Source organism: Carcharhinus amblyrhynchos, chromosome 28 (assembly GCF_965287045.1).
Source record: "Carcharhinus amblyrhynchos chromosome 28, sCarAmb.v2.hapA, whole genome shotgun sequence".
NCBI classification, from domain to species: domain Eukaryota; kingdom Metazoa; phylum Chordata; class Chondrichthyes; order Carcharhiniformes; family Carcharhinidae; genus Carcharhinus; species Carcharhinus amblyrhynchos.
This window is the reverse complement of record NC_137351.1, coordinates 15,945,039-15,972,362: the sequence shown is the minus strand read 5'-3', so window position 1 is coordinate 15,972,362 and position 27,324 is coordinate 15,945,039. Positions and strand designations below refer to the sequence as shown.

Below are 27,324 nucleotides of genomic sequence, written 5' to 3'. Positions count from 1 at the left end.
CATTCCTTACTATTGTACTTATTTCATCTCATATGAAGCTACCCAACCACCCTTTCTTTCCCACTTGTCCTTACAAAATTATGATATCAGTCAAAAGTTTCAATTATTTGTAACCACCTTGAAGATCGAACAGTGAGCTTGCATCTGTTGCTTTCTCAGATGGAGCTTCTGTGATGGGTAGAAGGTAAGCTCTGTAACCCTTCAATATAGAAGCCATGAATCGAAGGAAAGCTTCTTGTATCTCCATTTCCAGCAGTTGCATCTTCTTACCAAAGTTCAAATCATGATCACTCATTGACAACTCCATTAAAGCTTCCTCTCTGGGTCTTTGATGCACTGGAAGGGATTAAATGCAGTTTTACATTTAAATAATTAGTATACAATGTATTGTGGTGGACAAATAAGTTTGTTTTAAAGTCCAACTCAAATTAATTTTGAAGTTCTTTTTGAAAAATAAACTTAAATATTGAGATTTTATTTTTCAATTCTTCCCCCAACCACAGGCCCCATCTCATTGTGGTGTACACAGGGACCTCTCCAGTTCCCTTCCCAAATACACAGTTTACACTTCTAAGTTTAGGTATTAGTGTTGGCAGGTTACTTGGCTGTGGAAGGCACCACATTTGATCCCATGGTGGTGTGCTGTAGATTATACAGAATACAACAAAAGGTCAGGGAAACACATTCAAGAGTAAACAGAATCAGGTTCTTGGGGTTGGACAGAGCGGAAATGTCTCCCTTTCTTCTTGCTCTGCCACCTGGCCTTTGTGATGCCTTGCCCTTATATTGTAGTTTGTTGTCTTCTTGTCCCCTGGAGCATTTCCATTTTTATTCATGTTAGTCCTTTTTTTTGTGTGGAGTGATGGGCAGGGGGTGGGGGGGACTTGTGTGATGCGGAGAAGAAAGGAACAGGGGGTTCTTTTGTTCATGGGGGGGGATGTGCAGAGAGGAGAAACCTGAGGGGAAGGGGGTGCTTGTGTACTGCATTGGATAGAATCCTGAAACATTCTGTAAATGCCTAGAATGACAGTGGTTAACAAGAGAAATGTTCAGACCCTTTGGGGACAAAGGGGGGATTACTCATGTGTGAGCACCGGGAATTGTGAGGGTGATGAGTATTTCTCTATGGTTTTCTCAAGGATGTGATTGAGGTGTATAAAACTGTGGAGGGGCTGGATGGGGGTAGTTGGGAGGAGCTGTTTCCCTTGACTGGGGGGGTATCTGTCAAGAGTAAACAGAGTAAGTTAGAGGCATAAAAATGATAGGATATGTGGCCTCTTTTTAGTTATGATTGGACAGACTTTACATCAAGATTTGCTGAATATCTGATCTTTACTGCTCTTAGTCCAGGAGTGAAAGTAATTGTTGAGCCCCCAATATCATAACAGCTGACATCAGCAAACTGGGCACAGTTGGGAACAGAGAAATTTGTGCGGCCTCCCACCTGCCTTAACCAACAGAGGTATCAAAGGAATTCTGCAGAATTTTTTTCCCATTTTATTTATGATATTTTCAGGACGTTTTGGCACCTATAAACATAGATATTAATTTCCGCAATGCTCCAGTTCAGTCACAAATCCCTGGCAGCTCTGATCAAAAAGGAACTTTTTGAAAGTTGAAGATTGGACAGTGGCATATGCTGCATCGTTGCTTAAAGAAGGCTGCAGGGAAAAGCCTGGGAACTACAGGCCAATGAGCCTCACGTCTGTGGTAGGTAAGTTGTTGGAAGGTATTTTGAGAGATAGGATCTACAGGTATTTAGAGACACAAGGACTGGTTAAGGACAGTCAGCATGGCTTTGTGAATGGAAAATCATGTCTCACAAACTTGACTGAGTTTTTTGAAGGGGTAACCAAGAAGGTAGATGAGGGCAATGCAGTTGATGTTGTCTATATGGACTTTAGCAAGGTCTTTGATAAGATTGTTGCATAAGGTTAAATCTCACGGGATCCAGGGTAAGATGGCTAAATGGATACAAAATTGGCTTGATGACAGAACCAGATGGTGGTTGTAAAGGGTTCTTTTTCAAACTGGAGACCTGTCACCAGTGGTGTGCCTCAGGGATCGGTGTTGGGTCCACTGTTATTTGTCATTTATATTAACAATTTCGATGAGACTTTAGTAGGCATGGTTGGTAAGTTTGCAGATGACATCAAGACTGGTGGCATAGTGGACAGTGAAGACATTTATCACGGATTGCACTGGGGTCTTGATCAATTGGGCAAATGGGCTGACGAACGACAGATGGAGTTTAATTTAAATAAATGTGAGGTGATACCTTTTGGTAGATTGAACCAGGAAAGGATTTACTCAGTAAATGGTAGGGCATTGAAAGAGTTACAGAACAAAGAGATCTAAAGGTATAGATTCATAGTTCCTTGAAAGTGGAGTCACAGGTGGACAGAGTTGTGAAGAAGGAATTCAGCATGCTTGGTTTCATTGGTCAGAACATTGAATACAGAAGTTGGGACGTCTTGTTGAAGTTGATCAAGACATTGGTAAGGCCACATTTGGAATACTGTGTACAGTTCTGGTAACCCTATTATAGAAAGGATATTATTAAACTAGGAAGAGCGCAGAAGAGATTTACTAGGATGCTACCAGGACTTGGTGGATTGAGTTAAAAGGAGAGGCTGGAAAGACCGGGACCTTCTTCTCTGGAGCGTAGAAGGCTGAGGGGTGACCTTAGAGGTCAATAAAATAATGAGGGGCATAGACAAGGTAGATAGTCAATATCTTTTCCCAAAGATAGGGGAGTCTAAAACTAGAAAGCATAGATTTAAGGTGAGAGTGGAGAGACACAAAAGGTCCAGATGAGCAATTTTTTCACAGAGTGTGTTGAGTGTTTGGAACAAGCTGCTAGAGATGGTAGTAGAGGCAGGTACAATGTTGTCTTTTAAGAGAGCATTTAGACAGTTACATGGGTAAGATTGGCATAGAGGGATATGGACCAAATGTGGGCAACTGGGACTAGCTTAGGGTTTAAAAAAGGACAGCATGGATAAGTTGGGCCGAAGGGCCTGTTTCCATGCTGTAAACCTCTATGACTATGAAAGGTTGAACAGATCAAAAGTTACTTACTCTCTGCCAGCTGCTCAAAAATGTTGCTCAAAGAGTTCATCAGATTTTTACAAGCTTTCTTTGGAAGTATTTTCCACGTGAGGCTTTTTCTATCATCAGTTCTAAAAAAAAATCCAACTTAAATACAGATCTTGAGCTAAAGTACACAGCAAATGTATTTAGAAAAAACAATCTCAATATAGTTTTAATTCTCAGCAAAAAATAAACTGTGTTGTAAATATCCTGTGTAACTGATAATCAATTTAAAAAAGAACTGCTCCAAGCTACAATCCAGTATATATGTTGATGAATCAGCTGTTAACTAGAGACAGTTGACCATCAATTAATGCCGACAGCTATTGTAGTTTCTTGATTCATGTATTAATCTGGAGTTTTAGCTCATAACACTGAAACAGACCACTACCAGTATCATTTATGTACTTTATAAGCAAGTAAATTAAAACCTGGAATAAAGAACAGGTCATCTTTCTGTGAAATTAAACTGGTCAAACTGATCAGTGACGGTAATAATTAATATTTTAGACAAGCAATGACAAGTATCATGCTGTAATGACAGATGTTTTTCAGTGGAGATGCCAAGTGCCACCAACAAGAGAAAGACATAGTTACAGCATTAAAGCTTGCATAGGCATTTCAATTATAAATGCAAACACGGGAAGTTATATTGGAAAAGAAAAAATAAGGACTGAAGATGTCTAAAATGGGGACTGATTTATGTCTGCATGCTTAGGTCCAATTATTCCTAGCTCCATCAGAAGACCACATGAGGTCCTGACTCCCTAACTGCTTTACCGCAGGAGGTCATCTAATTATTGCTTGTTATGAGACACAGTTGTTCAAAATGTGGACAATTCATTTGATGCACTTCCTTTTTCCAACTCATTTACTATTCATAGGCATTTTTTGTATTCTAATTGTAATCAAAATCTTACTGAGAAATGGTGTTTGTGTCCAGGTCCACACAGCTTACATCACTTGGAGGATCGTACAGGTCAAAGTAGCGAGAGTCAACCCCTACAATGAAAGGGCAAGGAGCACTAAGGACATCTGCCAAAGCCAACGGGCATAGCGGAATGTATGGACAAGGCCAATGGAATGGAAATATCATCTGCATAAAAAAAGAGTCACAACAAAGTCAACATGCTCGCTGATAAAAGTTTAATTGCTTTCTCTCAACAGCTGTATAAGTGCATCATAAGCAAAATTACTACTAAGTGTCTCAATATTTTTTCAGCATTCCACAATCTGACTGAAAGCATCTAAAGTCTTGCCAATTTTTGAAATCTATAAATCATAGAATTTTTGTTTCTGCAAATACAACATTGTGCTAGAACTTATAATTTGTGAGCAGAAAATATAAAGAGTGAAACCTTGGCTAAAATTTCTCCTAGAACGTGCAAGTACTAATTCTATCACATGGTTAAAATAATCAACACATAGAATCATAGAAAAACTACAGCACAAACAGGCCCTTCGGCCCACAAGTTGCACCGATTTTATCTCTACCTACTAGGCTTACCTATAACCTTCAATCCTATTAAGTCCCATGTACTCATCCAGAAGTCTCCTAAAAAACCTAACAAATTTGCCTCCACCACCACCGACAGCAGCCAATTCCACTCACCCACCACCCTCAGTGAAAAACTTACTCCTGACATCTCCTCTGTACCTACTCCCCAGCACCTTAAACCTGTGTCCATCTAAGGATGGGGTTAGAATGGCTCACTATGACCAGTAATTTCACTCAAAAAAATTCTTCAAATCTGTTAATTCACATTTTTTATGCATTAACTAGATAGTGACTACAATATGGTGACTTTTTCACCTAAATAAAGGATGGATTTAATTTATAATTTCAAGGCAGTGATAAAAACCAGCTACCACTGCAGCAATCAGCTGCATATTACAAGCTTTTATAAGTTCAATAATAGTTTGAAATCTTTTTCCACATTATAGGTGACCCCGCTATACTTCTACGACATCTTAGATATTATGACCACTATGAGAACTAGCAGACTGTACAAAGTTCCACCAAAGAGCCCAATTGCATCAATACCTAGAACTAACATAGGAAAGGTAATATTGTTGACATTTAAATCAGACCATCTTAATGCCAGGAATATGAAATTTGTTGCAGCTGCACTTCAACATTCCTGATGGATACAGAGTCTGTCATCAAGCCCAAAGACTTTATATCCACTCATAAGAACATAAGAAATAGGAGCAGGAGTAGGCCATCTAGCCCTTCGAGCCTGCCCCGCGATTCAATAAGATTATGGCTGATCTGAAGTGGCTCAGTTCCAATTTCCCGCTTTCTCCCCATAACCCTTAATTCCCTTGCCTGTCAAAAACCTATCTACCTGTGACTTAAATATATTTAGCGAGGTAGCCTCCACCACTTCAACGGGCAAAGAATTCCAGAGCTTCACCACCCTTTGAGTGAAGAAGTTCCTCCTCAACTCTGATCTAAACTGCACCCCCCTTATCTTGACGATGTGCCCTCTAGTCCTGCTGTCCTTTCTGAGCGGGAAGAATCTCTCTGCATCTACTCTATCCATCCCTTTCATTATCTTATATGTCTCTATAAGATCCCCCCTCATCCTTCTAAACTCCAACGAGTACAGACCCAGTCTATTTAGTCTCTCTTCATAGTCCAACCCCCTCATCTCCGGTATCAGCCTAGTGAACCTCCTCTGCACTCCCTCCAAGGCCAAAATATCCTTGCACAAGTGCGGCGACCAAAACTGCACACAGTACTCCAGCTGCGGCCTCACCAGTGCCCTGTACAGTTGCAGCAAGACCTCCCTGCTTTTATATTCTATCCCCCTCGCTATAAAGGCCAGCATTCCATTCGCCACTCTTCTGTGTGGAAAATTTTCTTCAATACACTTAAGTAGCTTGGAACACTATCCTTTGCAGATATAAAACAACTGTTCAAAGTGGGTGGCTGAAGATATTTCTATGGATCCAGACATTTCCCCTTTCTATCCCAGCAGAAAACTCACCTCGAACTGTTACATAGAAACATCGAAACTAGAAGCAGGAATAGGCCATTTGCCCTTGAAGCCTGCTTCGCCATTCATTTTGATCATGGCTGATCATCCAATTCAATATTCTGATCCCTCCTTCCCATATTTCTTGATCCCTTTAGCCCTTAGAGCTATATCTAATTTCTTCTCGAAATCACACAATGTTTTGGGCTCAACTACACTCTGTGGTAGTGAATTCTACACATTCACCACCCTCTGGGTGAAGAATTTCTCTTCACCTCAATTCATACAGGTTTACCCCTTATCTTCAAACTATGAACCCTAGTTTTTGACTCCCCCACCATTGGGAACATTCTTTCTGAACCTACCTTGTCTAACCCTGTTTGAATTTTATAAGTTTCTGAGATCCCCTCTCACTCTGCTAAATTCCAATGAATATAATCCTAACCAACTTAGTCTCTCTTCATATGACAGACCTGCCATCCCAGGAGTCAACCTGGTAAATCATTGCTGCGCTCCCTCTATAGTAAGAGCATCCTTTCTCAAATAAGGACACCAAAACTGCACACAATACTCCCGGTGTGGCCTCACCAACACCCTATGTAACTGCAGCAAAACATCCCCAACTTTATACTCAAATCATCATATGAAGGCCACCATACCATTTGCCTTCTTTACTGCCTACTGTACCTGCGCGTTTACTTTCAGTGATTGATGCACCAGGACGCCAAGGTCTCTCTGAGCATCCACCTCTCTCAATTTATACCTATTCAAGTAATAACTTGCCTTCCTATTATTACTACCAAAGTGGATAACCTCACATTTATCCACATTATACTGCATCTGCCATGCAGATGCCCACACTCAGCCTGTTGAAATCACACTGAAGCATCTCTGCATCCTCTTCACAGCTCACTCTCCCACGCAACTTTGTATCATCTGCAAATCTGGAAATAATACATTCAGTTCCCTCTTCCAAATCATTAATACGTAATGTGAACAATTGGGGTCGTAGCACAGATCCTTGTGGAACCTCACTAGTCGCTGACTGCCAATCAGAAAAAAACCTATTTGAGCCAACTCTTTGCTTCCTATCTGCGAACTAGTTTTCTATCCATCTCAAAACATTACCTGCAATCCCACGTGCTTTAACTTTACAAAGTAATCTGTTATGTAAGACCTCATCGAAAGCCTTCTCAAAGTCTAAATAAACCAATCAACTGGTTCTTCTTGGTCAACTCTACTAGTTACATCCTCAAAAAATTCCACTCTACAAGGTACTGGTCCTCAGTACAGTTACCTTTCATCACAGCCTTGCTACAACACTTAATATACAAAATCCTACTTATGGATGTCATATCATTAAATAAATCACTTAAAGCAATCCTTTAATATTGCTTCCATTTCATTGTTCCTTTGTAATGTTATCAAAAGGGAGCAATTACTGTAACTTTCTATATTGAAGTTTTGAATTTCATAATGTAGCACCTCATATATACTGAACAGATTTTCTTTTGAACTAAAGATTAAATGTCACCATCCTGCCTTTAAAAATAGCATTTTACAAGAACTGTGATTAGTATCAACTTCTTTTTCTGTTGGAATTTAAAACAATATTTTTCTTTAAGCAGAGATTTTCTGGCAACACCATCACAGAGCAGCTGAAACTGACTGTACCAGCTGAATTAATATCAATAGAGAGAACCCAGCAATAATGTTATTCCAACCAACCTTGTGCATGCTAATTCTATGACTTTGCACTGTCAGGCTCAGCAATTTCTCCCTCTCTGTTCCGTGAATCTGATGGACTTTAGGATTTGTTGTTTCAACCAACTTCTCAAGTAAATCCAAAGGGAAAAAATCTAACAGTCTAACATTAGCATAATTCCTTTCAAAGTAGAGTCCATGCTGCATATATCTGGATATCTTGAGAGTTACTATGAACTCTACAGAAAGTGCCAAATTCATATCTTTTCACCCAAAACATTTGCAACTGTCCAACCAATATCTCCATTCTATTGAGTGTTACATACCATCGCAAGCACTGCAAATACTTCAACTCACCAGCCTTAATCACAGGTCGGCTCTAAAGACAAGATTATGATTTTGGCAAATTGTACTTGAAACTTTTGAATTAAATTTGACCATTCCGTAATCATTCCCCCATAAATCTCCCAACTGTATAAAATGCAGGATATAGTTCTCTTTCAGTTCGTTCTGACGATGCAACACTGACTGAGAATTTTAAAAGCATGAAGCTTGTTACTGAAAGAGTATTTGGCGGTTGATAAGTTGCACTTTTTTCAGTTTATTCTTACCAACCTCAATGAATGCAAAGATTATTGAATCCTTAGGTATTAGTAAACCTAATGTCTTCCTGCTCACCATGGAGGGCAGCTAGATTTCACTACTGTTGTAAATAGTACAACTGCTTCAATGGTAGTTCACCTCAACTATTCCCCTACTTTTAGCTCTGCTGTGGTCACACAAGAAATTAATCAAAATCTTTGATACTTGAGGGAAATAATATGTGACTTGTAGGAAAAAGTTTATTTATAATAGTAGGAAGTTGTGTATTGTTTCACAGTCAGAAACACAAACAGAAAAAGGTAGGAACAGCTCCTCACTAGTGCAGTTGTAAAGGGAAAATAGAACTGAGTGGTAGCAGAGACCTGAAGATGCCAGGTGTGATTGTTAATCTGTGAATTAGGTTGTTGATCAGATGGTAAGGGTCAGAATGCTAGAACTGGCTTCAAAGCTCCAGGAGAAAACCAACAAGGATCTCAAAAGCACCACAGAGATATGCAGCAAAATACTGATATTGCATGACTAGGTTCATTGATTTGATATTTCAATGACTTTGTGTTTTGCACATTCATCGAATTCCACTTCCTAGCATTCGTTGTAAATCCACATAAATTTGCATTTATAGGCTAATTCTGGTCAGGTTGATTCAGCCAAAGTAGAATTAAATAACAATAGTTTCAAAGCAGGAGAAAAATCACATACAAAAATAGAAATGAAGCTCCAGCTTTCCAAATCTGCCAGAAAGAATCTATCAAAAGCCTAAGCTTAATACTTACAGAAACAAGTGCTTCAGCCACACTAGTCAATACAGCTGGCCGGAGGGAGTGAATAAGAATCTTGTGCTCAGTAACCGCATACAGCAGCAGGCTTACCGCTTTCTCCGGGCCCAGATTCTGTAACAAAGTAGTGAAACTGCCCCCACTGAAAGGGAGAGGACAGACCATCAGAATTCTGTGAAATAATGTACCGGTTGCATTTCACTGCAATCGACTCTGATTAAGATATATATTTTTATAGTCCCTAATTTATGTCCCATATTGCAAAGCATCATGTGCAGATCCACAAGAGATGGGTGAGGTCCTAAATAAATATTTCTCATCAGTTTACTGTTGAGAAAAGCATGGATGTTAGGGAACTTGGGAAATAAATATTGATGCGTTGAGGAGTGTACATATTACAGAGGAGGTGGTGCTGGAAGTCTGAAAGTACATGAAGGTAGATAAATCTGCAGGACCTGATGAAGTATATCCTGCAACGATGTGGGAGACTAGGGAGGAATTGCAGGTCCCCTAGCCGAGATATTTGAATCATCGATAGTTGTGGGTGAGGTGCCTGAAGACTGGAGAGTGGCAAATGTTGTGCCTTTGTTTAAAAAGGGCTGCAAGGAAAAGCCTGGGAACTAAATGCCAGTTAGCCTCACATCTGCAGTGGTAAATTGTTGGAAGGTATCTTGAGAGACAGGATCTACAGGCATTTAGAGATGCAAGGATTGATTAGGAATAGTCAACATAGCTTTGTGAGTGGAAAATTATGTCTCACAAATTTGAGTTTTTTGAAAGGGTAACCAAGAAGGTGGATGAGGGCAGTGCAGTTGATGTTGTCTACATGGACTTTAGCAAGGCTTTTGACAAGGTGCCGATTGTTGCATAAAGTTAAATCTCACGAGATCCAGGATGAGGTATCTAAATGGATACAAAATTGGCTTCTTGACAGAAGTCAGACGGTGATTGCAGAGAGTTGTTTTTCAAACTGGAGGCTTGTGATCCGCAGTGTGCCTCAGGGATCAGTGCTGGGCCCATCGTTATTTGTCATTTATATTAATGATTTGGATGAGAATATGGGGGGCATGGTTAGTAAGTTTGCAGATGACATCAAGATTGATGGCATTGTGGACAGTGAAGAAAGTTACCACCAATTGCAACGGGATCTTGATCATTTGGGCCAGTGGGCTGACGAATGGCAGATGGTGTTTAATTTAGACAAATGAGAGGTGATGCATTTTGATAGATTGAACCAGGGCAGGACTTACTCAGTTAACGGTAGGGCACTGGGAAGAATTACAGAACAAAGAGATCGAGGGGTACATTTTTTTAGCTTCTTGAAAGTGGAGTCACAGGTGGACAGAGTGGTGAAGAAGGCATTCGGGATGCTTGGTTTCATCGGCCAGAACACTGAATACAGGAGTTGGGCCGTATTGTTGAAGTTGTAGAAGACATTGGTAAGGCCACACTTGGAATACTGTGTGCAATTCTGGTCACCCTATTATAGAAAGGATATTATTAAACGAGAAATAGTGCAGAAAAGATTTACTAGGATGTTACTCGGACTTGATGGATTGACTTATAAGGAGAGGCTGAATAGACTGAGACTTTTTTCTCTGGAGCATAGGAGGCTGAGGTCTATAAAATAATGAGGGGCGTAGACAAGGTAGATAGTCAATATCTTTTTCCAAAGGTAGGGGAGTCTAAAACTAGAGGGCAGAGATACAAAAGTGTCCAGAGGGTCAACTTTTTCACACAGAGGGTGGTGTGTGCCTGGAACAAACTGCCCACTGTAGAGGTGGGTACAATTTTATCTTTTAAAAAGCATTTAGATAGTTACATGGGGATGATGGGTATAGAGGGATATGGGCCAAATGCGGGCAATTGGGATTAGCTTAGGGATTTCAAAAAAAAGGTAGCATGGAAAAGTTGGGCCAAAGGGCCTGTTTCCATGCTGTAAACCTCCATAACTCTATGACTATGACCTGCCTTCTTTAGGTTTCCTTCACTCCGCTGGCCATTTTCATATAAAACCATGACAGGGACAGGCAGCAGATGAGCTGACTTTATCGTGGTCAGTCTGAAATAACAGATTGGTCCCTAACAGCAGTATAAAGTTGACTTGCCCTCAAAGGAAATGCCTTCCAATGGCATGGGCCAATTTTGAAAACATAGAATTGATTTAATTCATTGCTGGGGTGTGGGCAAAGAACAGGATTCTGTCTTGTCTCTCTGTACACCAAGAACACATTATTTGGATGCTTGAAAGAGGAAAATTACAGCATGGTGTGTGATACTGAGATGATCAATAAAAATAATTTTGAGGAACATTAAGCATCAAAGAACACCAAAGTACAGTTTATAAGGCAGTTGTGATAATTCCCCAAATTCCAATTATATTCAGTAACATAAGCTGCATTTAAGATTTTAGAAAGAATACATAAGAACATAAGAAATAGGAGCAGAAGTAGGCCATCTAGCCCTTCGAGCCTGCCCCGCCATTCAATAAGATCATGGCTGATCTGTCGTGGCTCAGTTCCACATTCCCGCCCTCTCCCCATAACCCTCAATCCCCTCGCTTATCAAAAACCCATCAACCCGCGTCTTAAAAATATTTAGCGAGGCAGCCTCCACCATCTCAACGGGCAGAGAATTCCAGAGATTCACCACCCTTTGAGTGAAGAAGTTCCTCCTACATATTGGATGGAATATCAAGGAATGTTATTTTATTGCGAGTGTGAAATTCTACCTAGCTTTGTTGCAATTAAACCTTTCAATCTGTTGAATTCATAAAAGACTTGGATCATTTACAAACAATTTGTTGTATGAAATGCAAGCAGTTTTCAGTTGTATTTAAGATGATACCTAACCCTGTTCCATACAGTCCAGCATTTTAGTTAATCATTTCACATTGCAATCCAACAGACTGCAGCCATCCAAAACATTCTGCATGGTGCCTGTCAAAATCCAAAATAGGACGCTTAGTTCCCAGCGTGTTACTGAAAACCACACTAGCTGAGACAAGCCCGGTTACTTTTTTAAAAAGGTATTTAATATCAAATAATGGAAAATGGAGAAGTAATAACGTTGCTGTCTGCTTATAAATGCAACATTACATCAGGAACTGATGCTGGAAATGAATTACATAGATGTAATTCAATCAAGGAGTGCTGTCACGTAATGAGAGACAAACACAAAAGTTTAATTCTTACATCCTTTTTAAAATTTTCTGCTTCATACTCGAATTTACCTATTCTTCTGACTTTTGCATCATTTTTTGTTTTGCAGGGATCTGCCATTTTGTTCATTTAACCAGCAGAATCAGTTAGAATTATGGGGACAAATTTCATGACATTGGAAGTGATGCACACATCTTCGAAAGCTGTAAAGCCATCTGTTTGGGAGATGTATATTCCACGATGAATGCACTATCCTTTATATGCCTGTTCCATTAATTGCACAAAAGGGGCAGACAACTGAATATTGGACCTCCCATTACTAACAATGCTACATTGGCATACTATAATGGGTTTACTTAGTGTATACCAATTTATATCAGTGTTCAGGCTTGTCATACTGACATGTGCAAACAACTGATGGGAATAATTCAAAAAATGTCACAGAACTAATAATTGAAAGGAGTTCAAACCCCACCATGGCAATCTCAGAATTTGAATTCAGCTTTTGGGTTGATATTCATTTCAAGTATTTTGTATATGACCAATCATGTTCTAGGGAAGGAAACCTGCTGTCTTTGCACAGTCTGGTTTAATGTGATTCTAATCCTGGTGCATTCTTACTGACTTGGAAATAGTAAGTAGCACAAAGTGCCCAAATCAAGTAAGTGCAACTCAATTCAAACAAAGTTTAAACGAATTAAATCTGTGTTTGTCTAAACTTACCTCAATGGTAGTGGTGATGATACAGGTTGGCAAAGCATCAGGTAATCGTGCGGTGATTGCTGCAACAAAAATTACAAGATTGACATTCAGTAGCTCCTGAGTAATACAAATTCTGGTCCAGAAGCTGCAATGATAGAAGCATCTTTCTCTACTACAGAATCATAGAAATGTAACAGTGCAGCAGGTGGTCATTCAGCCCATGTCTGCACTAGCTCTCCAATTGAGCAGTTCATTTTGTGCCATTCTCCCTGCACGTTGATAACTGCCTAATCCATTTCTCAATGCCTCCATGGAACCTGCTCAACCCCACATCAAACATTGCATTCCTTACATGAACCACTTGCTGGCTTGGGGAAGATGCTCTTATGCAGAGGGTACAAACGCGATGGGCTGAATAGCTTCCTTCTGCACTTTTAGGATTGTATGAGTTTGCTCTGATGTCATATCTCAGTTTTTGTTTTCAAATGTGGGCTCTGACTGTGCACAACAGCAGAAATGGCCAGCTGCCAACTCAACCTGCTACAACTCCCCTCCGCTACTGGTCCCAGGTCCTCCCCCATGCCCCAAGCTGCTTCTCTGTCCCTCCTATGACATCTGTTTCTTTAATTTCAAGTTTTATTCATTTCTCCAACATCTTTCTCTCAAGTTATCTATTTTATTAATAATTTATTTTGCTTATGTTGATTCGTTTTTTCTTCCACGGGATTAGCATTATTTCCATTTCAGGTAATACTGCATCCCCACAAGACTGCTATCATGCTACAAATGTTCAGGATATGTTTCAGGATTTATCAAATGGCAACATGCTCCTGCTGTAATCCAAACAGAGGACATCCTCACAGCATTATGAAAAACAATCGTGCAAATAGATACTCACCTGTACAAGAATCCTTGGTCTTTGAGGAGAAGGAAATGGGACATTATGCATGAAATGACAGATGTGTCTGCAAAATAGAAATTATAAAGGGGCATGTTGAATATATGTACACACCATGGTCTTTCAGCAGCAACAGATCTATCCAGCTGAATTATTTTGTGTTTTGTTTTCATAAATCTCTCAATCAACCATTGCTGGCTGCATTAAATTCAACAACTATGTGGACTTTTAAAACTTTAGAAGTATTACATCTACAGGAGTTTGTCAATGCATTAAATCAGATTAAGGACTAAATAAAGAAGCTTTTCTTTGACTTCTATCTGAAGCTGCTTTCACACATAGTGGAGTGAATATAACATTAGCACAGCTCAGGAGGGTAAAGGAGGGCCACTGAGGAATAAAGTGACTGTTAAAAAAAACTTGTCAAAAATTCCCTGTCCATCCTGGCATAGTATGAGGGACAGATTTCCACTCAATTCACAACTTTAGCAAATAACTGCTGGGATGTGCTCTATATTGTTACACCTTTGGAATGGGAATAGAAATTTCTAGAAACTGCATAATCAGACACTGCGATTATATTTCATCACACTGTCAGCAGGGGTTGGAAAATATTAACAAACAGAAGATGCATTAATTATTCAGGAAGTTATGTACAATCTCTTAGACAATTACTTTGAGGCAATTTCAACACATTCACCAATGTGAACTATTTTTTAAACCACAACATGAGACATTAAGATAGGACAGTAAACAATGCAGGGTTCCAGATTTGACTGCTCCCACCAACCCCCACTGCCACCTGCCCTCCCCACCCACTAATCTGCAGTGATTTGACTATAACTGGGCAGCAAAAATAGTCATGATGAGGAGGTGCCAGCATTGGACTGGGGTAAACACAGTAAGAAGTCTCACAACACCCAGGTTAAAATCCAACAGGCTTATTCGGTCGCAGAAGTCACTAGCTTTTGAAGCGCTGGCTGCCCCTTCGTCAGGTGAGTGGGAGTTCTAATCACAAACAGGGCATATAAAGACACAAACTCAATTTATAGAATAATGATTGGAATGCGGGTCTTTACAGCTAATCAAGCCTTAAAGGTACGGACAATATGAGTGGAGGGAGCATTAAGCACAGGATAAAGAGATATGTATTGTCTCCAATCAGGACAATTAGTGAGATTTTGCAAGTTCAGGCAAGTCGTGGGAGTTACACATAGTGTGACATGAATCCAAGATCCCGGTTGAGGCCGTCCTCATGTGTGTAGAACTTGGCTATCAGTCTCTGTTCAGCAGCTCTGCATTGTCGTGTATCGTGAAGGCCGCCTTGGAGAACGCTTACCCGAAGATCAGAGACCAAATGCCCATGACCATTGAAGTGCTCCCCAACAGGAAGAGAACAGTCTTGTCTGGTAATTGTCGAGCAGTATTCATTCATCCGTTGTCGTAGCGTCTGCATGGTCTCCCCAATGTACCATGCCTTGGGACATCCTTTCCTGCAGCGTAGGGTGCAAGAAAGGATGTCCCGAGGCATGACACATTGGAGAGACTATGCAGACGCTACAACAACGGATGAATGAACACTGCTCGGCAATCACCAGACAAGACTGTTCTCTTCCTTTGGGGAACACTTCAGCGGTCATGGGCATTTGGTCTCTAATCTTCAGGTAAGCGATCTCCAAGGTGGCCTTCACAACACATGACAGTGTAGAGTTGCTGAGCAGAGACTGATAGCCAAGTTCCGCACACGTGAGGACGGCCTCAATCGGGATCTTGGGTTTATGTCACACTATCTGTAACACCCACGACTTGCCTGGACTTGCAAAATCTCACTAACTGTCCTTTCTGAAGGCAATACACATCTCTTTAACCTGTGCTTAACGCTCTCTCCACTCACATTGTCTGTACCTTTAAGACTTGATCAGCTATAAAGAATCGCATTCCAATCATTATTCTATAAATTGAGTTTGAGTCTTTATATGCCCTGCCTGTGATTAGAACTCCAACTCACCTGACAAAGGGGCAGCCAGTGCTCTGAAAGCCAGTGGCTTTTGCTACCAAATAAACTTGTTGGACTTCAACCTGGTGTTGTCAGACTTCTTACAGCAATAATAGCCCAGAGTTTGGAATGACCTTGCAGTGCAAGGGGAACCTGTAAAAAAACCATTTTGCCTATTTAATATGTCCTCTGAAGGCATAAGATTCTATCAGTGTCCTCTAATACTTATTTACATTTGACCACAAATTTTGACTATAGCTGACTATTTGGCATGGAGCATCACCACCAAAGAACAAAGAAAATTACAGCACAGGAACAGACCCTTTGGCCCTCCAAGCCTGCACCAACCATGCTGCCTGACTGAACTAAAACCTTCTACCTTTCTGGGGACCATATCCCTCTATTTCTATCCTATTCATATATTTGTCAAGGCACCCCTTTAAAGTCACTATCATGTCTGCTTCCACTACCTCCCCCAACAGCGAGTTCCAGGCACCCACCCAACCTGCTCCTCATCCGTGATTACTAATGTGCACTTGCAGCATGATCTGCTAAATTGCAAACAGGATGGGATCAACTGTTCCCTTTTCAGTCTAGAAAGTCATTACTACAGCCCAGTGGAGGAGTTTATCAATCAGCAACTACCCCCAGGAGCATGCAATGCCTACTTCACGGTTCTAACAGATTCAGGAAGAATCCATCTTTTACAGGAAGCTTACTTCTCAATAGGTAGTGCGTGAGGTCCAGAGATTGAATAGCGGTACAAAAATGTGAGAAATTTTCGAAAAGCTTCAAAGAATGGCCAGTGTGATAGAAGGCAGATGCACTTGCTGGTGTGAACCATTTTCGAGAGGATGGGTTTTCGGTCGGCAGCACTGACCAGCCCTAATTGCGATCGCTGCTTATCTGTTAGGTTCTCTTGAGGAAGAGGTTCGTAGAACTGAATAGCTGCACCATAAACCTGGGAAGAAATAGGAAGGACATTTTAACCTTTACATTGCAGAGCAGCATCAGGTGGTGATTATCAATTTGGTGGCAATGAACATAAGAAATGGGAGCAGGAGTAGGCCATCTCGCCCCTCGAGCCTGCCCCGCCATTCAATAAGATCATGGCTGATCTGAAGTGGCTCAGTTCCACTTTCCCGCTTTCTCCCCATAACCCTTAAACCCTTTGCCTACCAAAAACCTATCTACCCATGTCTTAAATATATTTAGCGAGGTAGCCTCCACCACTTCAACGGGCAGAGAATTCCAGAGATTCACCACCCTTTCAGTGAAGGAGTTCCTCCTCAACTCCGTTCTAAACTGCGCCCCCCCCCCGCCCCCCCTATCTTGAGGCTGTGCCCTCTAGTCCTGCTGTCCTTTCTGAGCAGGAAGAACCTCTCAACCTCTACCCTATCCATCCCCTTCATCATCTTATACGTCTCTATAAGATCCCCCCTCATCCTTCTAAACTCCAACGAGTACAAGCCCAGTCTATTCAGCCTCTCTTCATAGTTCAATCCCCTCAACTCCAGTATCAGCCTAGTGAACCTCCTCTGCACTCCCTCCAAGGCCAAAATATTCTTACGCAAATGCGGCGACCAAAACTGCACACAGTACTCCAGCTGCGGCCTCACCAGTGCCCTGTACAGTTGCAGCAAGACCTCCCTACTTTTATATTCAATCTCCCTCGCTATGAAGGCCAGCATCCCATTTGCCTTCCTGATCACCTGCTGCACCTGTAGACTGGGTTTTTGCGACTCATGCACAAGGACCCCCAGGTCCCTCTGCACCGTAGCATGCTGCAGCTTTTTGCCCTTTAAATACTAGTCCCTCCTACTATTATTCCTGCCGAAGTGGATAATCTCACACTTGCCAACATTGTATTCCATCTGCCAGGTCCTTGCCCACTTGCTTAGCCTATCTCGATCCCTCTGCAGACTTTCTACATCCTCCGCACAATTTGCTTTTCCACTTATCTTTGTGTCATCAGCAAATTTCGACACCCTACACTCAGCTCCCTCCTCCAGAACATCTATATAAATGGTAGATAGCTGAGGCCCCAGCACCGATCCCTGGGGCACTCCACTAGTCACCAACCGCCAATCCGAATAGCACCCATTGACACCTACTCTCTGCCTCCTATTGGACAGCCAATCCTCTATCCATGCTAACACCTTACCCCCAATTCCATGCCCCCTAACCTTCTGTAACAACCTTGAAACAGAAACAATTCCATTCAACAAGTATAAATGTGTAATCAATCTGGGTGGGCTCAATACTGCATTCTAAAATTTATGAACTGGAACTTGGGTAGAAAATCTTTGCTTTGATTTTAATTTTTCTCTGGCACTTACCATACAATGATTATTAAAGGTGCTGAGTTTGCAAATATCAGACAAGGTCAGATTTGTCTTCTGGACTAATTCTGATTGCCTAAAGGGGTCAGAGTGGAATGTCCCAAATCTATTTCCCTGATGTTTGCTCTTGCAAAGAGCCAGCACAGACATGAAGGCCAAATGGCTTCCTTCTTAATGTTCTATGAATGGTCTGGATTGTATCTGTGTCTTTGATTGCCTCTCCCAAGATATTACATGGGTCCAAGATGGGGTGGGCTGGGGAGTGCATACATTGTGACACAAGACATCAGATGTGTGGGAAAAGATAGATAGACCTGTGAGTTCCTGTAAGTCATTGTTCCATGTTCATCTAATCCACCCTGCATTGGCAAAGAAGTCCATTCGGCCAATGATGCCTGTTCAGACCGACCACCTTGTGGATTTAGTAAATGTATCTTCACAATTTGCCCTCATGGGATTTGAAGTCATGACCTCAAACTGGCTCACTTATTGCATGACTAACTTAATAACAGTAAATGTTTGGCAGTTTTTGCTCTTGGCTGACAAAATTTATAGAGGAAAACAAAAGAATTATTTTACAATTGATTTATAATTTCAGCTTTTATAGCCCATGAGGATTAATGAATATTCAAGTACCAACAAACTGCTACTTCTCAACTTATGAAGTATTGTACACACGCATGTACAAATTGAGTGTGTTTGAGACCAAGTTTTTAGACAAAAAGTAGGGATTGACTTATACACAAGTAATATTTTTGAAGGTCGAAATTATTTCACACCAGGGCTGGAGTGAGAGAGATGTGACTAGTGCCATCCAGAATCAGCCTCTGCTGCTCCCCAATACTCTCTCACTTACCACTTCCCTGCCCAATTCTCCCACTCACAGCTCTTTTCACACTTTCTCCCTCTTGCTGCCCACCTCCTGAGCCCTCATCCATAGAGTGGATTTAAGAGAGAAGGCAGCGAGTAGGAAATCTGGGCAAGGAAGCAGTGAGTGAGAGAGAGTTGGCAAAAGGGAAAGAGCCTTCGGGAGAGGTGGTGGGCGGATCCTAAGTGGAAAAATTTAGGATTTTTTTGGCCAAAAGTTTGAGATTGACTTCATCACAAGTTACATGAAAAATTAAGCTTTTTACGGCCAAAGAGTCAGTGGTCAATTTTTACACAAGATTGACTATTACTCGAGTATATACTGTAAATTATAGGATGGTGTCTTATAGGATGAAGCTAGGTCTATTAAAAGATTCTTTAAAAATCTGCTATCAAACCAAACCAACATAAGCAAACACTGTATTGTGTGGCACATTCACTCACAGGCGTGCCAAGAATATACCTTTGTTGCAGAAGCCGCTGTGAGCACAAACGTTGAGAAGACAGGAAGTGGATATTTGGTATTACAAGGCCAACACTCAATGGTTGCTCCCATTGGCAGACAAAAGAGAGGTACTGACGCAGGCAATGGAAAGGATGCATAATCTTCCTCAGGATACCGACATATCAAACCTGCAGAGACAAGGCAATAGACTAAAATGAAAGTATCTGAAATATTTCAGATATAACGATTTTCATCTCTATACCATTACTTTTCTGAGTCCAGAATCCGCAGATCTCTCAGACTTATTAATTTAGAAGACTGTCATGCCAGTGACTCGATGGGCCAAATTGCCTCCTCCGCTATGAAGATTCTGTGAAGGAATTAAAAAACTATTCCTCTTCAAATGGACCTGATGAACTCTAAGCTGGCTGATTTTTGCAACTTCAGGTAACAAGCTTTCTGGAAAATTCAATATAGGATTATAATGGGCAAGGTCTCCTTTGAATGGACATGCCTAAATAGCATTCTTCTGGGGAATTTCACACCTGCCATTGCCAAGACCAGTATCTGCCTTCAATTGTATATCAATAGTTTTTGACCACATGACTGAAACTCTGTGGAAGAGGAAAATTTTTCACAATGTCTTTTTTCAGCTTTATAAAATTTACTAGTGATAAAGGAAAATGTACTCCGAAATTCTTAAGGATATTTTAATCTGATGATGAATGAACACTCATTCACAAAATAAAATCAAACCATCTTTTCATTCCTGTTCTGATCACTCAAGAGTGCATTAACAGCAGCTCCTTTCCAATGTGTTTGTTAGGTGGAGCAGAATACAGAGAAGTGTGAAGTTATTCACCTTGGTCATTAAGAATAAAACATGCAAGTGTTGATATCCAAAGGGATGTAGATGTGTTTGTAAACAGAAAGCTAGCAGGCAGGTGTCAACAGCAAGCAGTTAAGTTTTTTTAAGCTTAAGTTAATTTATTAAGTTTAAGTTTATTTATTAGTGTCACAAGTAGGCAATGAAGTTACTGCAAGAATCCCCTAGTCACCACACTCTGGCGCCTGCTTGGGTACACGGAGGGAGAATTTAGCATGGCCAATCCACCTAACCAGCATGTCTTTTGGGGAAGCCAGAGCACCTGGAGGAAACCCACGCAGACACAGGGAGAAAGTGCAGGCTCTGCACAGGCAGTGATCCAAGCCGGCTGGTGCAGTGTGAGCGCAATGCTAACCACCTTGCCGCCCCATGGAAGTTAGGAAGGCATATTGTCCTTTATTGCATAGGAATTCAAATACAGCATAAACAAGTCTGGCTGGCATTTTACAGGGTTTTTCTGAGATCACATCTGGAGCATTGGTGCCGTTTTGATCTCCTCACTTAAGAAAACATATACCTGCATTGGAGGTGGTAGATTTAAGGTTCTCCTTGGGAAGAGAGGAAATGTCCTATGATGACCTGCTAAGTACATTGAGCTTATGTTCTATGGAATTTAGAAAGATGAGCATAACTTTCACTGAAACCTACAATATTTTGAAGAGGTTTAATAACGTGGAGTTTGAGAGATTGTTTCTGATAAATCTAGAATATGGGGGCACAATCTCAGGATAAGGGCGAATCATTTAGGACTGAGTTGAGGAAAGGTTTCCACACTGAATTGTGAATATCAGGAATTATCTACCCCAGAGGGCTGTGAATGCTCCATCAGTGAATATGGGAACCAGGTGGGAAAATGGAGTAGAAGCCCAAGATTAACCAGTATCATATTGAATGTTGGAGCAGACTTGATGGGCCATGTAGTCTATTCCTGCTCCTACTTTTGTCTAATCCACTAACTAATATCCAAATTTCAGCATGTAACAAATGTTCGTGTCAGCACCAGTCCCCGATGCAACAATCTCACTTCCTAAATCAAATACACAAACTTAATGTTCTGGATCTTTCATCCTTGTCAAAAAAATTATCCAGCCAGATCTTATTATGGGTGCAGAACTTACCAGCTTTGTATGCTATAGTATTGGTTTTGGCCAAGGACTTTTTGTAACACAAGTATACAGCTGATCCCCACTGCAACAGAAAATGAAATACATCACTAAACTGCACAGTAACATTCACCAGAACGGCAACATAGTCATCGTCGAGAATTGCCAAGGTCTGCACAAAAATATATTGGTTTAAACTATTTTTTATTACAATGCAACAAATTTGTAGACAACTTGAAAAAAAAATGTTTTCATAGTAATGTGTTATTTATTGCTTAGGACTTCTCTTGAGCACGTCTAGATAACCCCACAGCCCACCATCATTCACAACAGTGTGTTACAGAATATCAAGTGAAAATAATGAATCCTATCTAAAGAGTGAACAATTCAAAAATTTTATTTAATTTAGGAAATTTTGAAATGCAAAAATTCCCTAAAACACTCAGTTATCACACATGGATTGGATCACAGACTATCTGCAAGTAAGACTGCTTTAAAAAAATCAAGATGAAAGATGCCGGAGCTGGCAGTAATTCATTCCCTGAAGGGGAAAACAAACAAAAGAAATTTGATAATGACAGAGTGAAAATAGGAATGTGGACCACGGCTCAGAAAAGAGGAAAGGGCCCCACTGATGCCCCCAATGTTGTAAGCACCATGGCAGCATGGAATTCATATCTTTTATGATGGGCCAAATTCCTCCTCATTCACTCCATGGGGAGCTTCCAAATCGGCTCAATTCTTGGCAAGACCAACAACTCATTTCCACAACTCTGTTTCATTGCCTACACATTCGGGACTAAGAAACAGTCATTTCACTCTGCAACTTGTGCCTAAAGTATTAATCTTAAAATTACATTTTCTTACCATTTAAGAAAATTTGCCAGTAGTTCTAATTGGTGATACAACACTGACTGGATGATTACAGTCTCCTGTTTACCACTTTGTTAAATTACAGGACATCTTTACAAGCCAGAATGCAACAGGAGGACAGGAAGTGTTAAACAGCTCAAGGTTAAACAAGAGAACAAATGTGAGTATCAAATACTGAATTGTGCAGCTCTGATTCAACAAGTGGCCACTTGCAATTAAACTCCAGACTGTTAGCCAGTATAAAGGTTTGGAAATTAATAGTGCCAATCAATAATTATGCTTCACACTTTACTGGTTTTACTCAGTAATCTTGCTTTAAAGCTCCAACTGAATGAACATGTGCAGCAATTTTTAATAAGTAATAATTTGCAAACTAGAAACTGAAAAGATTCCAACTAAACATACTAATGATTGAAATGTTAATTCTCTAATTCTTTGGGGCAAGTTGTCCAACACACTCTCAGAAATTTACATTAATGCTGATGTAACAGAACATGTATCACTTTCCTTCAAAGCAAGTCACCTTTATAACATTTAAAGTTTATTTATTGGTGTCACACGTAGGCTTATGTTAACACTACAATGAAGTTACTGTGAAAATCTCCTAGTCGCCATACTCCAGCACCTGTTCGGGTACACTGAGGGAGAATTTAGCGTGGCCAATTCACCTAACCTGCATATTTTTGGACTGTAGTGGGAGAAAACCAGAGTACCTGGAAGAAACCCACGCAGACACAGGGAGAATGTGCAGATTCCACACAGACAGTGACCCAAGCTGGGAACTGAACCCTGGTCCCTGGCACTATGAGGCAGCATTATTAGCTACTGTGCCACCATGCTGCCCCGATTTTATATTAGAGTATAAACATCAGCCTTTGTTTAACAATCTGACATCTCCCCATTATTAATTATTTTAAAGTTGTATTCAAATTTTCTGGCATTATCCTCTAAATACATCAGAGCCCTGAAAGCTAGTGGCATTTGCTACCAAATAAACCTGTTGGACTTTAACCTGGTGTTGTGAGACTTCTTACTGTGTAAATCCAACATGAACAGCAAAGTCTGCATTGTTGAGCTTTTCACAATCCAAATAGACACATGAAAATGTCACATGATTCATACTTCAGTGAAGTTCGATGAATAACACTGTAGGATTGGCTCAGCTAATGGAATTCTGGCCTCCAAGCCAAAAGTTACGTATTCAAGAATTTTCAGAATTTTATTTACCTTCAAGGCTGACATTGACTGAAGATTCCATCTCTCGAATGAGACACAAAATCAAAGCTCTGTATGCATGCTCTCACAACTTAGTTGCACAGAAACAAAGAGACCTGACTAATACTCCAGCAAAATAAACTCTGCAAGAAACAGTTGATTCCCTCTTAAGCAGTTGCTGAACTTCAAAGTAATTTGTTTGAGAGGAGCTACAAGGTATTGCTGAAAGCTGTGATTCAAACTGCGCTTCCTCTAGCATATAGATAAACCACTAACATTGCTTGTAATGTGTCAAATTAATCCAATGAGGGATTTTCAAACTGCAGTTCAATGGATCCTTGGAGATGGACAAGTGAATCCCAGAGGAGTTTTGAGGTTATCACCTATTATGCCTTTTTGAGAAATGTACTTTCCAACGACAGCGCTGTTTTACCATGGGCAGCTGTCATGATCTTTCAAAAATTATGTCAATGTTTTCAAATGGAATTCATACAGAGAAGGCCGAAAACTACTGAACTATACAGCTCAATGAAACAAAATTCTGCTCATGATCTGACAGCCATTTCAGAGACTTGGTTACAAGATGACAAAGGTGGAACCTGAATATTCAAGGGTACATAACTAGTTTCTTGAACGTTTCCATCAAATTAGAAATTAACGAACGTAATTCTCTGTTCAAGGAGGGATACAGAAAGCAGGCCAATTAGCTTATCACGTCATAGGGAAAATGCAGGAATCTATTACTGAGGAGTTTATAGCCGGGCACTTAAAAAATCTCAATGCATTTAGGCAGAGTCAACATGGTTTTCTGAAAGAAAAATCATGTTTGACTAATTTAATGGAAATCTCTGAGGAGGTAACAAGCAACATGGATTGAGGGAAATTTGTGGAAGTGCTGCACTTAGATTTCCAGAAGTTATTTGACAAGTTGCCACATTAAAGATTACTACACAAAATAAGAATTCATGGTGTAGGGCTAACAAACTAGCGTGGCTAGGCGAATGGTTCGCTAATGGGAAACAGAGCAGGCAGAAATGGGTGATTTTTGGGTCAACAAGGTGTCACAAGCAGAATGCCACAGAGATCATTGCCAGGGCCTCAACTACTTACAATCTACATTAATGACTTAGGTGACAGTAATGAATGGTTGCTAAATTTGCAAATACAAAGATAGGTAGAAAAATAAATTGTGAAGAGGACATAAGGAGTTTGGGAAAATATAAAGTTGCCCCCTTTGGTGGGAAGAATAAAAAAGCAGCACATTATTTAAGTGGGGAGAGACTCCAAAATTCTGATGTGTAGAGGGATCTGGGTGCCCTGGTCCATGAATCACAAAAAGTTGTTGGCAGATACAGCAATTGATTAAGACAGCACATGAAATGTTGAGCATGATTGCAAGGGCAATTAAATATCAAGATAGGGATGTTTTGCTACAGTTGGATAGGGTACTAGTGAGACAATGGGCAGGATCTTGAGCCTACCCCTGTCGTCCACAGGAATGGCAGCGGGCCGCAGTTAAAGAAGGTTTACAGAGCATTGGTGAGACCACATCTCAGTTTTGGTCTCTCTATTTAAGAAAGGATGTAAATGCATTGGAGACAATCAGAGGCGGTTTACAGATGCCTGGAATGAGCAGATTGTCTTAAGGGGAAAGGCTAGCCAGATTGGGCTTGTTTCCACTAGAGTTTAGCAGAGTGAAGGATGATGCAATTACGTCAATAAGATGCTGAATGGGCTTGACAAGGTGGATGTGGAGTTTCCTCTTGTTGGCGATTCGGGGGAGGAGAGACTATTTTTAATTAGGGGTTCCCTTAAAGGACAGAGATGTGGAGAACTTCTTTCCCCTCGGAGGATTATGCGACTTTTGAACTCTGCTTCAGAAGGCAATGAAAGCAAGGTCATCGAATATTTTTCGGGTAGAGATAGTTAGATCTTTATTAGGCAAGGAATCAAAGGTTATCGGAGATAGATGGGGGTGTAGAGCTTGAAACACAAACTGATCAGCCTTGATCTTAGTGAATGGTGGAACAGGTTCAAAGGGCCAAATGCCCTACTTCTGCTCCTATTTCATATGTCTATACGTTTGCTTGAATGAATCTGTGGAATCCTCTTCCCCACAGAGCAGTGGAGGCAGGGTAATTGAATATTCTTAAGAGTGAGTTAATTAGTTTTAATTGATAAGGGAATCAGAGAGCATGAGATAGGAAAAAAAAGTGGAGTTAAGGCCACAATCACAACAGCTGTAATCTTACTGAATGGTGGAGTAGGCACGAGGGGCCAAATGGCCAACACCGTATGCATGTTAAAGGGAGAAAATTCTATCCTCTTGATTACTCATGTAAAAAGTGTGAAGCTTTTAAACTGAATAAAATAAATAATAATTAGCTCAAAATTTCACAAAGAATATCAATACATCATATTTGAATATGGTTCCTATATATCATAACTTTGTTCTATCACAAGTGCTCTGAGCTCAAGTTCATATCAGAGATAGTATTCTATTTGATGCTGCGTGGAGGATATAAGCCAAAACTGTTATATAATGTAATGTTTTACAATGAATAATCTATATAGTACTTGTACCCATTAGTTTCATTGTCCTAGCTTAAAAGTTGCCTGAATGTAGATTGTTGACCTTACCATGCTGCTGTTTAAATTTTTGTCCACTCTGCAGAAAGTGTGTGGTGGAGTCTCTCCCTTGCTCGGAACAATTATACAAATATCAGTCACGGCCAGGGAATTCTGGGCTATGTTTTCTGGTGCTCGGCGGTACGTTATATAGATTCGTTGAGATGAAGTCCCACCGCTGATATTAGCAGGTCGGCCATAAGGCGTGGTTTGAATGATCTGACATCCATGCTTTAGCCTCTCTTTCCATTCATACAAAACACTACAAAGCAATACAAGTTCATTAGCTGCTGTAAAGTCCAACAGTTAACAAATCACATTCACATTGGACTGATTCTGTTTCATCAGGTAGGCTTCACACAATTGTTGCTTGGAATAAAATACGGTCCATTTAACAATACAGAAAATTAATTGCTTTGCCAACATTATCACAAACTTAATAGAATGCCCAACCTCAGGCATACTAGAACTTGCATTTATAATCAGTAAATGGAGAATTTTGGTATTTGGTGAATATTGGCTATTAACTTTTCAAAGAATATTATACTAATCAGAGAAGTCACATTTTAATTCATTAATTCCAGCTTTTGGAACCAGATTTGGTAGTTGTGACAATCTACTTACAAGCTATAAATGCTTGGGAATGCTCTTCTAACTGCACATTAGTATCTAAATAATAACGATCAGGGTTGAACGTGTGTGGGTGTATGCATCTGTATCAGGAGTTCTTAATGTTTTTTGGTAACAACTATGAGCAGAATGTGAATGTTTATTAAAAAAAAATTAGTAAAACTTCAAATATTCATGACACTGTCTCTTACTGATGTCTTTGAAATATATTCCTTGTAAACTAACATCTCCAAATTATTTTAGGTTACAAATCTAAATAATATTCAGATCTGAAACTCACATCAGTCTGGACAAAGTTGTAGAGAGGATGGTTAAAATTCTGAAGTCAATCTTCTAACTATACATTCAAACATAATCAAATACCAGACAGTCTAAACCAAATTCCAACTCCTAACGACTATGTCCACACTATGTCATTAAA

At 40.3% G+C, this 27,324-nt stretch overlaps 1 protein-coding gene across 4 annotated transcripts in view; it reads right to left on the bottom strand.

Moving 5' to 3' along the window:
• The window catches only part of dennd4a (DENN/MADD domain containing 4A), a 150,595-nt gene that overhangs the window by 70,600 nt on the left and 52,671 nt on the right, over window positions 1–27,324 (bottom strand). For all 4 annotated transcript variants that reach the window (XM_080214382.1, XM_080214383.1, XM_080214384.1 and 1 more), the window contains exons 3-12: window positions 26,286–26,535; window positions 21,573–21,642; window positions 19,587–19,756; window positions 16,634–16,875; window positions 13,919–13,985; window positions 13,042–13,100; window positions 9,155–9,299; window positions 4,014–4,189; window positions 3,082–3,182; window positions 118–336 (exon numbers count right to left, since the gene is read on the bottom strand). In XM_080214382.1, the coding sequence (XP_080070508.1) occupies window positions 118–336; window positions 3,082–3,182; window positions 4,014–4,189; window positions 9,155–9,299; window positions 13,042–13,100; window positions 13,919–13,985; window positions 16,634–16,875; window positions 19,587–19,756; window positions 21,573–21,642; window positions 26,286–26,535 (1,499 nt within the window). The remainder of the gene's footprint in view (window positions 1–117; window positions 337–3,081; window positions 3,183–4,013; window positions 4,190–9,154; window positions 9,300–13,041; window positions 13,101–13,918; window positions 13,986–16,633; window positions 16,876–19,586; window positions 19,757–21,572; window positions 21,643–26,285; window positions 26,536–27,324) is intronic.